Source organism: Micrasema longulum, unplaced genomic scaffold (assembly GCF_059751315.1).
Source record: "Micrasema longulum isolate JH-2025_06_02 unplaced genomic scaffold, ASM5975131v1 h1tg000529l, whole genome shotgun sequence".
NCBI lineage: Eukaryota > Metazoa > Arthropoda > Insecta > Trichoptera > Brachycentridae > Micrasema > Micrasema longulum.
Window position 1 is genome coordinate 340,893 of NW_028277726.1, and position 12,495 is coordinate 353,387.

Here is a 12,495-nt window from a genome sequence, read left to right on the forward strand (position 1 = left end):
TTTATTTTCTTTACTAACTTTGTATACTTTGAGAAAATCTGTTATAAGTTCTGAGTTTATACACTATATCTGTTTGTTTACTATAAATATGTATGTAGAACTGTTGGTTTCCCAAATAAAATAAAATAAAATATATACCAAAACATCAAGGATAGTGAATTCAAAATTATATCATGGTAATTGAATTAAATTCTTTTTGTTTGGGGAACTTTTAAACACAACATTGCGGGGTAAATACAATAATTTATATCGACGGTGGAAAGGCAATTATTAAGCGACATGCAGCCAAATTTACAACTACACAGAAGAGGTAATTACAGTTGTTTTTAGTTTTTGAATAAAAACACTCATACACTTAGAGTATCTCATACATTAATTTCTTATTTAAATTATGCGGGAATCACGCCAAAATATAAGGTATACATGAGATTTTTTTATTAATTAAAAAAAAAAACTTTGATTTGTCTTGTTACCTTACCACTGTGGATAAAATGTTATTTGATGAGTTAAAATCGGCCTCGTGGTATAGTTGTCAGCGCGTTTGGCTACCATGCGAGGAGGTCTCGGGTTCGATTCCCGACATAGTTGAATTGAAAATTTTATTTTAAAATACATATAAATTACATTCCCAGGAGTTACTACAACTCAATTCGGGACCATAATAATACTAACATTTAACACAGAACAACGAAGAAACAACAGAAGTTTAACATCTAAATATCATATATCACAACAATATATGCATCAAAAAAACTTTTCTTACACAAAATATTAAAACGTTATCAAAAAGAGAGGAAGTGTTAAATGTAGGACTAAGGGAGATAAGATCGTTATTATTTTTTGTATATCTATAAAACTTAACTTATTTAATTTCCGAAAATGTTAACAATACAGTAAATCCTACCAAAGCAAAAACACGAGCAGTGGATTCATTTGTAAAATTTAATATCAGGAAAGCAAGGAATCTTCCCAAAACAGTGAAAATCGGCACGTGTTCTACGGAACAAAAAAGTTTGGGGGCCTCTATTGTAAACCAAATACGAAATAATGAAAATATATGACAAATAAGAGGTTAAATGCAAAACCGCCACTGTGCATGGTCACTATTTATTGGGAGATCAACAAAACCAGTAGCCGAATGACTATTTCCTTTAAGCTTATGAGCACATTCAACTTAAAATTGAATAGTCTTTTCGCCACCTGTTATACCACGCACAAATTGCACATTGAACTTAAAATAAAGTCTTTTTGCTGCTGGGTCTTCCCAAAAACCGTGATCATGCTCAGTGGCAGTTTTGCATTTAACCCCCTCAAATATTATACGATTTAACCCATCGCATATGATTTTACAATCCGTTTTTTAATCATGTTTGCAATCCATGATGACGTGTGATTGCGCACCGTAGTACCGCACACGAGGTGAATCTTTGAATCTGAATCCTTTACAAATAAATAAAATATTGTGTCAACTAAACCCTTTAGTGAGTCTCGCTATAACCTGTTCGCTTCGGTCGTTACTCGCCTCTCCTCACTGTTTACTGAGCGTTCAGTCAATATTAAGGAGAGCAGGTTTCTTGTCCTTTTATTGATTGTGGAAATATAATCAAAACCGTCTTCAGCCATAAAAAAATCATTCAATATTTAAACTACGTTTTGTGTAAAATATTATAACTAAATTAAACGTATACGCCGATCGCTTGCGGAACACGACTGTCCCTTAGTCAAAACGTATAATGAAATACATTTCTCTTAAATGTTCTTCATCTCTGTTGTAATATGTTAGTATAAAGTGCTCCCCTGGGAGTTGAATCTTGTCCTTGCCTACAAATATTTGGACAAACTCAAAATATTGTTGAAAATAAAATATTCTATCAAAGATTATATGGTATATTTTTTATAGTAATTAAAAAATATTTAAAAAAACATAAAAATATTCCTTATATTAAAGGGCAACAAAATATATCATAGAAAAAAGAGTTCATATCTTTGATCCTCTAATGAGCATCTTCAGACTGGTAAATATTATACAGTAATCATTTATGCGAAACTAACATTAATCTTAAGTATAGGTTAAACATTTTTAAAAAACAAGTCGAAGGGATACAATAATACTTTGATAAAACGGAATGTAACGAAGTTATTAGATAAATGTGTTAGCGGTGTATAGAAGGGGGTATTCTATTCTATGAAAATATTTATTGTTTTATTGCAATGTACAGGATCAAACTAAGGGGACAAATAAGAGTGAGTTTTTAAAATATATCTGCTGATTTGTTCAAATTCTAATGATATTATTTTTATTAATAAACTTTCTAATATATCTATATCGTCAAGAATTTTCAACAAATAACTTAAATACAAATATTTTTAATTTTACCAAAGTTTTACAAGACCTTAGGGTAAATCATAGAGTATAAATCATACTCTAGGGGTCAATGTGATTAGATACCACTCATTTTGGTTAATATTTTATTTGAAAATATAGATTCGATAGAATTTTTGAAAAATAAAAAAAATCAGTTGAAATCTCTGAGTAATAATTAAATAGAGCTCATGCTTCATAAAACAATAGTTTGAAATTATGTTCCGAAAAAAGAGCATTGTCGCGTGAACATTGCCGTGAAAACCGCGCAGTAGAGTAAAAAAGACAACTGTCTATGCCAGTTTACTGTGAATTCAAAGCTGCATGTCGCGCCTTTTTACGCTGCTTCACGTTTACCACAAGTTATGTTCAAGAACTTAGGTTGAATAGAACACCAGACGGGGTGCTTAGTGTTGCATCCAGTGTATATACACAACCAATGGTTTAAACATATTTGTTTAATTACAAAGTTAATGCAGTAAATATTTATTACACGGTTAAATATTATTTATCAAACATGTCACATATTCTTTTAAATATAATAGTGAGAAACATGGCACACAGTAAATATAAAAATTTATAGATGCACACATAGAACATATGTAAAATTACGTTGATTTAAAATATGCCAAAAAGTAAGTGAAAAATATGTCTTATATTCGTTCATCAGAAAAGTATATTATGTGTATTGAAATTCTATCGTCTATGTCTTTTTAAAAAAAGTACATCGTATCACAATTTAAGTTGTCTAGAATTAAGAACATGTTAAACATATGCAGGTATCGAAAAATATTTAGAAATAATAAAAAATATAAATAAAACGTCGCATCAGATATAAAAAATAAAAAGTTAGATAAAAGAACAGTTAATTAAGTGATATGTGATTTTGAAAAATTAAGTTTAAAAAGTTTGAAAAAGATAAGTACTAAGCACGTAATATTAACATACAACATTAAAAATAATTTACATTTGTAACGAAACAAATACATTGCTTTTTTTCTATTTTCAGGGCTCATGTTAAGACTATTGTTGCTAGCATTATAGAAGGAAGGTCTATGGATACATTACATACCTTTTTTTTCTTTATTGTATCTCTTGCACTATTTGCATCTGTTTTCTAAAGCTTTTTAAGTAAAATATTGAACTTATGTTTGAGCACTCGGTGACAAATTGCTCGAAAAGTGATTTATCGGGACTTGCGCGTATGTATATTTTATTGTTGTGTAAAAGAAACTCTGTAATAATGTTTTTTTTTCAGAATAATTGAATAACGAATAACGAATTTCGGTGCGTCTGAGCAAGTTTATGAGAGTGGCCTCTCCGAGTGGGGGACTCACTGACTTTTTGTGTCGATTCCATTAAATAATATTTGTCCAGGCACAATATTGGTAAAGCCACACACGCTGCCCGCTGATAGGGTTAAATTGACGATCTCACCTTTAAGCCCATTTCAAAAGATCTTATAAATCACGTCACCATCGTCATCGTCATCATTAAACCCTTTATCCGCACCCTATGGCGCACAATCGCACTCGCATTTTTATAATAAATGCAGCATATTATGTCGATCATCTGTCAATGGCGTCTTTGATACAAAATTTCTAGTGAAGCTCAGATTTTAAGGATAAGTATAATATGCGTAAATGTTAAGTAGGTACCTGCAGTTAACAACACAGTACGGACCATGTTTATTATTATTATTATGGATAACTTATATAGCGCCATTTTCGTAACAAAATACCTCAAGGGCGCTTTACATAGTGATTCTTTTAAATTTGTAATTTAATTAAAATAATTCATTTTGTTGTCACATGCTACGGATTTATTCAAATGATTTAGAGAACAAGTGGGTTTTAAGTTTTTTTCCGAAACGTTCAAGTTCCGTTCCGTTTCAAGTTTTTTTTTTGTTTGTAGGCATCTTTGAGCATTTTTATATTGGTTGGTATTTTTTTATATTCATAATGTGTTGATATAATGCAAATTAAAATACATATTAGGTACAGGTGAATAGCAATGATTTCTTAGTGAGGCTCAGCCTCACTTGCTTCATATGCTCCTTCGTCCCTGTCATCTGTTATAGGGAGGTAAGCTGATCAGTCTTACGCGCCAGTACAAATATGTGTTGTATTTTAATTAACTAAAATAGTCTATGAGTTCGTCATAATTGGACGTAGTTATGCAGAAAGCGTCCAAACTTTAAAATGCTAAAAATTAGTTTAATGCCGATTTCGATAGCAAAATACGGTATCTTTATGTGCTGAAAACGCCCAAGCTCTAAGTGCTATACTTTTTTGACAATAAAATAAAATAAAAATTACTAAAGCTTTAAAATAAACTCAAGCGGTCTATGAACAAATAGTTTTATTACTTATATATCTGTACCTCAGAGGCGGGCAGATGCAAATCCAGAATTTGATGAAATGACATTTCGATTTTCGTATCCAGTTTATGATCATGTCCATTAATCTTGAAGAAATGTAAGTCTTATAATGAAAGAACCAATGTATTAAGATACTGAAAATACAAATTAATGTTCTAAATTATCAAAAATAACTTAAAGAAAGTAGATTCTTTAGGCTATTGTTGAAGATTTGACGTTTGGATTTGCACCCGTCTGCCTCTGAGATACAGATATTTAATCGTGATATTCCACAAAGTAAATGCCGATTAAACGAATAGTATTTACATGAGTTAACTTTTCTCTTAACTTAAGTTAGAATATAGAAAAAAAATATTGTTAAATTGTTGTATTTTACTGGTCTATCTCAATGGTAAAGGGTACCCTGTGCCCTGTGCATACACACTACACAGCCTTATATTATTATAATGCTGGTGACACTTGACTCAAAATATGTCAATAGTTGGAAAGGAAGAATAACTGACATAGTCTTATTATGGTCAGCCTATCTTCTTGTGTGATCGACGAGCATTGTGTCAACAAAAGAGCCATTTGAAAAAAAAGGTATTCAAGATCCAACTGCATTAAATAACATCAAAACATACAATTTATATTTTTTTACTAGGGGGTTAAATCCAGTATACATTTACTTTAACGAACGTCTTGCAGCTACAGAGCGCATTAACGAAAGGCATTCTAGAAACCTAGGAATGTTTTTTTTTTAATATGCATTGAGCAGAGTAGTAAGTTAGTCAAGCTTTCATGATGTTCATGAATAAAGCACTGTTTTCACATGTTATTTTATTTAAACTTATAATATTAGAAATTAAACACTGATTTGAGTCTACTGAACATTTAATTTTATTTTTACAAATATAAAAACAAACATTTCGTGACAATTGTTTCGCCATGTTAGGGCATTTTCAAACGAATGTGAAGATTGGGTGGATAAAATGTCCTTATATAGTTATATAATTCAAGATACTTAAGTAGAAAATAAAAATAATCTCATGAACTATAGCATGTATATTAATCATAATTGAGGGAAAAACCCATAGTTAAGGGCGAGGCTAAGTGTTTAATAGGTAATGGGGAATTTAGGTACTTATATTTGAATTTCGGGAAAAATATAACAAAGTAAGTATTTATTGACATACATATATGTATTGTGAAATAATTAATGAAGTTTAATAGTTTTAGACTCAAATCAGTGTTTGACTTCTAATATTATACGTTTAAATATGGAGTTCTACAAAATAAACACCAAATCAATCAAAATGTTATTTTATTGTTTACAAAACGAAAGCGATTACCGATTTCCTACTATAAAATGTTCTCCATCTCTATTGTAATGTGTTAAATTGTTTTACTGTTGTAAATGTTTGCCGCTAGAGGCAATATTAGCAGTTCACAGTGGAGTCCTGGTCCCGACCCTGATGTATGGGAGCGAAGTATGGACTTGGAAAAACAGATATGAAAGAAGGCTGAATGCTACCGAAATGCGATATCTCAGGCGAATGAGTGGTAAAACTATGTACGATAGATCCACAAGTGTTGAGATGCGTACAAGATGTAAGGCTGAGATAAGCATTATCGACAAAATCAAGAAAGGAGCTCTGCGATAGTTTGTACATGCAGAGCGAATGGATAGCGAAAGAACGGCTAAAAATATTTACACTGCGAATGTTGATGGATGCAGAAATAGAGGAAGACCGAGAAAGACGCGGTATGACCAAATCCAACAAATAATTGAAAATGGACTTGTTAAAAGTTGGAATAATCGGCGCGTGTGCATGAGAAGATGTATGAAAGTAGAGGAATCGAGATCTGTGTGCAAAGATATAATGATGTAGCGATCTATCCTCTCTGCCTGCCCTTACGGAGAAACGGCGTGATAGCTTGTTTGTTTGTTTTACAACAAATATACATAATTCAAACTAAATATATGAACTCTTTTTTTCTATGATATATTTTGTTACCCTGTAATAATAAAGAATATTTTTAAATATTTTTTTATTTCCTTTTTTAATTACTATAAAAAAAATATACTATTTAATCTTTGTGGGATTTTTGTTCACAATTTTTACTATTAATATGTATTTTATTACTATGCAATTAAGCTTTATTTTTTGAATACTCTGTTTTACCTCTTATGTTTATTATAAAAAAACAAATCAAATAAAAATAAAAAAAAATTTAAATACCGCATAGAATTACTTTAGTAAAGCGCCCTTGGGGTGTCCGCATACCTACTACAAAAACTACGTTATTGAAGTTCATAATTCATTATTTTTAATTAAATAACAGTAAGCTACTACGCCCTGCAATTTCTGTTAACAAGCAATAACATGTTACTGTACTGGTTTAAAAATAAAAGTGAATCGAAAGAATTTCATTGTATTTTTGGTCGTGCTGCTTTTGGCGACATGATAGCTATAGAAACGGACGTCGACAACAATAACAAAAAACATCCATTCATAGATACATTTCTATGGAAGGCGCCATGACGTCACCAGCCTTCCCGCTTTTTTGTCTACGATTAGGGAACAGGGTAGAAGTGGGGGGAAGATGCTTCGCAGATGTGCAAAACATTTTATATGTGATTTCTTTGTTCTTACATTCCTCATTGATCTTCTAAAAAAAACTGATCTTCGGCGGCCCACGTGGCTTAGACGTCTGCCCGATGCACGGAAGCCTCCTGATTCGCATATACAATCAAACAAACTAACGTGTCCCCCACTCTCTAGAGCTCTGTGGTGAGTTGGAATACAATAAAATGTCAAGTGGAAGCATGCACATTATTAAACAAAAGCAAAAAACAAAATTCAAAATTATTACAAAATAATATATTTCAATAAACATCTGGACAACACGCTTAGTAGTACATAAATCTATGCAATATCTCGCAGCAGTCTCCAGCAATGGTCTCTTCCCTTAGACAAAATCCAAACTTGTACACTTCTCCTGAAATTGGCTTTCGATTTGGAGAACTTAATATGTTCATCCGGGATATTGAACACTCTTGGAGCCACAAAGGAAAACTTAGCATACGTACGAACCACGCTTCCTTTACATTCAAACATCTTCTCATGCACGCCAGCCGATTATTCCATTTTTTAACGTGTTTATCTTCAAGTATTTGTTGGATTTGGTCATGCCATGTCTTTTTCGGTCTTTCTCGATTTCTGCATCCATCAACGTTCCCATCGTTAATCTTTTTAGTCCTTCTTTCGCTGTCCATTCGCTCTTCATGTCCAAACCAACGCGGCACACCTTTCTTGATTTTGTCGATAAGGCTTATTTGAGTCCTACATTATGTACGGATCTCGACATGTGTGCACCTATCAGGGGCGAATCGTCCATATAATCGATTATGCGCAGCTTACTATTATATTTGACTATCAATAATAATGTTTTATAGTAGTGTTAACTATGGTAAAATAAATCAAATATTTTATATTTATTTTAAATTAACTTCACTGTTCTTAATTAATATCTTCCTCAAAAAATAAATATGAACATATATAAGCGCATCAGCGCCAGGGCGTTCCCAGTAGGGGGAAAGAAAATGGCTGATTACAGCAGCTTATTTCTTCATAAAAAATGTTTACTGTATTTTAACATTTCAAAACCCAGTAGGTATATTTTTGTTGCTGCGTTCACTCGCAGATTATAAATATATCATTTGAAGCTTCCCTATTTGGAGAATAGCATTTCGAACATTTTTTCCTAAGGACCATTTTCCTTTGATAGTATTCTGTTGACATATGACACCAGTTCTTTCGTTCGCCCGTCTTAGTTAGTGGCGCTCCGCTCGGTGCAGCGTCAATTTTTGGCATTATTCATTTTTAGAAAGAAACGAGCCGTGTATACACTTTATTAATTATATGTATGTGTGTACATAAAGGTACAAATTATAAAACAATAAAAATGGTTACTTGTTAAAAAAGTCACTGTTCGCCACTGGCACCTACTGTACATAGTTTTACCACACATTCGATTTAGAGACCCCATTTTGACAGCATTAACCTACTTGCATCCTTGTTTTTCAAATTGCATACTTCGCTTCCATACATAAGGGTCACAGAGAGGATACAACACCACACGTACCTATCAATCGTGGAGCCATAATATAAAATCCATAATTTTATTTATTTACGTGCCCTATGATTTTATCGACTTTTGATATGATTTGCTTTATCAGATAAAGTCTAAGTGAAAAAATAATACACGTATAAATTATTACATATTGAATCTGTTTTAATTTTAATTTATATAATATGGTTAGCAGTTTTTATGTGAGTCGGGCGTAGAGTATACTTATTTGAAATGGTCGTCAAATAATTTGGCTAATAGATATTAATAGATCTGAGATGAAGCGAAGGCCAAATGTGTGTGATTTATGGTCAATGTTTCCAATGGGGGTATGAATATTGCAATAATAAATTGACCATAGACCTTTTTTCCCAAAACTTAACTGTAAATTATTCGGGGTGCTTCCAAGAAATAAGGACTACTATGGAACTATACCAATTGGCGTCGGCAAAATATGGTAAAATAAAAGTACTTACAGATGCCGCCATTTTTTTCCTCGACCAATCATATCCGTTCTATAAAAAAAGAAAGAAATATTTTTTGAAATTTATCATACAGTGATTTTAGAAAAAAACATGTAGAAACATTTACATATATTATCTTAAAAGTAAACGTAAAAAGCTTCAAAATTTATATATAAGAGATTGGCTAATTCAAAAATTTAAACATTGATATAAAGTACGTCATTGGGAGTAATAATTAATACCCAAATACCAGGTACAATTGCTGGTTTGTAGGCTCAAAAGATAAAATAAAAAAAGTGAAAGTGTACCAAATGTTTTAAATTAATAAATCAATCGTGTAAACAATTAAGCTATTACCCACTAAAAATGGGATTCCAACAATAATGGAACGTAGTTATGCAGAAAGCAGCCAGCCATAGAAAATGAGGTGAAAAGAGCAAATAATCAAATCTACACAACAGTTAATATGTTTTTGACTTTGGAAAATGATAAACATTGAATACATTAGTTTTTTTTATATTACTAACAAGAATCAATTATATATGTAAACTAGTTTTAATGATTTTTCAAATACCGTAAGATTTTTCTGGTGCTGCTTGTATTTTCTGCTAATTGAGATATGCCGTTTCGTGATCGAAACTATTTTCATAAGGTGATTATTACAGTTGTTTGTATGAAAGCGGTCCGATTGTTTGTAGCAGAACATAGTATTGACATTACTGCACCCGATAACACCAATATCATTTTTTTTCAAAAGTGTGGACTGTCTGCTTTCTGCATAACTACGTTCAATCATTATAATTAATAACAATAATACGCATTTAACAAATAACAACAGGGATGGAAAACATTTTAAAAACGGGGAATATGGAAGTCTAGGCATTTACAGGGCTTATGACATGTCATTGGCTGGTTAAGGTGGCCACTTTAAGCACAGTGTAACATTCACTATTTTGCCCATCTGTTTGAACATCCATATTTCTTCGATTCTTCCATCTGTTGATTTTAGTGAAGTTAAAGAGCTGAGACCTTAATTGTTGTAAAGAGATTCATCTGATCGAATTATTTGACATACTAGGCAACGCCTGAAAACAAATTTCATATTTTTAAAGTTATTCTAGAATCAGTTGGTTTTATAACTATATTTTGAGTTTGTTAAAATTTTTGTAGACAAAAGACTGGATTTCTACCAGGAGGGAGTCGGTAAGATTAACAAATTACAACAGGGATGGAGAACATTTTAGACCAGCCAACGACAGGTCATAAGCCCTGTTAATGCATAGGCTTCTATATTCCCCCATCCTTAATGTTCTTCATCCCCGTTGTAATTTGTTAATCTTAAATACTCCCTAGGAGGTGTTTGTCTACAAATATTTGGACAAACTCAAATTATTGTAATATGTATTTATATTACAAATAAATATTGATAAGGTTATATTACATACACGTCGAATCCATCAAAATGACAGAACGAATAGATTCAAATATTTTAAACGGAAAAAATCAAATGATGTAACATTATTCGAATTATATATATATATGTATATGGTAGAAATTCAGAAAACCAAACAAAAACAGAAACGTTAAAATCCATAAAGTGTTTTGAGGAATAATTAACGCTAACCTTGTGAGATAGTTAAATTATCGAGTTTATTAGGGACATCCCCATGATTATATATATATGTTTTTTTTTTATTTACAATAAACATAAGTGATAAAACAGAGTATTAAAAAAATAAAGCATAATTACATAACAATGAAATACATATTAATAGCAAAAATAGTAAACAAAAAAAATCCACAAAGGCATGGCCTGTTCGTGGGCATACAAGAAAATGTTAATAAATTTTTGCTCCTATAATAAATAATGAACAGTTATAATATTTTTGTGTACCATAAGAAAGAAAAATAAAATATTCTGTAAAAGATAATATGGTATTTTTTTATAGTAATTAAAAAAGGAAATAAAAAATCTTTAAACAAAACACAAAAATATTCATTATTATTAAAGGGCAACAAAATATATCATAGAAAAATAGAGTTCATATGTTAAGTTTGAATCCAGGATAGTGCGTGTTTTTTAAAAGAAGGAAAATTTTGAAAGTTTGGAATCAATTAAATGTTATCAGTAAAAAAAAACTCAAAATTTTAGGACCTGTAAAATATGCATGAAATTGAAAGTAAACAGTATGTGAAAAAGAGCAGAGTAAAATAATGAAATTAACGGCAAAAGAGACATAACGGTTAAGTATGGTTGATTATGACAATAAGACTTAATCTTGTGCAAAATCCCTCGCTGCGTCAGAGGAAGTTTGTTATAAAAATTGTAGAATTTATTCGGTATCCACTGCTTTAATACCAGCAAACCGTTGAATTTAGTTAAAAGCATGAGTATTATTACTGCCCTACTAGTTATTTAGAATAAGCTATTTCAGTAGTGGTATACCGGAGGACTAATGTTTTTAGCATAAATTGAATCTGAATATATAAATATTTTTTAATTTATTTATATACGTCATTTCTGCCATTTACATATATGTGGTATAAAGAGTGCTTAAAAATAAAGATATTTAAAAAATCGAGTGTGATATATTAATATACTCGTACTATACACATTATGAATAACTTGAAATACATACATATTTTAAAGTAATTATAAAATAACAAAATACTTTAATCAATCAAATTATAACTATTCTAACCCGATCTCCTGAAGTTGATTTGCTTTTTTCAAAAAGAATATGTTGCTCACTTTATTTTTAAATTAGGCAGAGATAAACTAAATACATCACAATATTATGCATATTCATTCCCGGTAGTCTGTAATTTAAAAATTGGTGAGTTATATTGAGCTACCGTTCGAGAATTTTGACAATTAAATATTGTAGATGTTCTGCTTAACCTATGAACAAAATGCCATTCATAACACAATTTTGCAAACAATGTGACTTTTAGCCTTACAGCTTTAAAGTACAGATTTGAGGAAGCGTTAATGTCGTTTTAAGTTTATTAAAAGCTGCAATCAATTATTGTTTCTATAACCCTTGTTATAATAAACGAGTTATTTAGTCGTTACGTACCTGTACAAAATAGTATGCACATGCTGTGATAAAATCGTCACAGTTTATTACAATATTTATGATTAACTTAATTTATAAAGCAGGGGTATTTGTGTT

The 12,495-nt window shown here is 31.0% G+C and overlaps 1 protein-coding gene across 4 annotated transcripts in view; it reads right to left on the bottom strand.

Moving 5' to 3' along the window:
* Positions 1–12,495, bottom strand: part of retn (retained) — a 348,336-nt gene that overhangs the window by 274,545 nt on the left and 61,296 nt on the right. For 3 of the 4 annotated variants that reach the window (XM_088227701.1, XM_088227702.1, XM_088227700.1), the window contains exon 2: positions 9,332–9,370. The exons of the other annotated variant lie outside the window; for it this stretch is intronic. In XM_088227701.1, the coding sequence (XP_088083827.1) occupies positions 9,332–9,370 (39 nt within the window). The remainder of the gene's footprint in view (positions 1–9,331; positions 9,371–12,495) is intronic. 4 annotated transcript variants of the gene reach the window in all.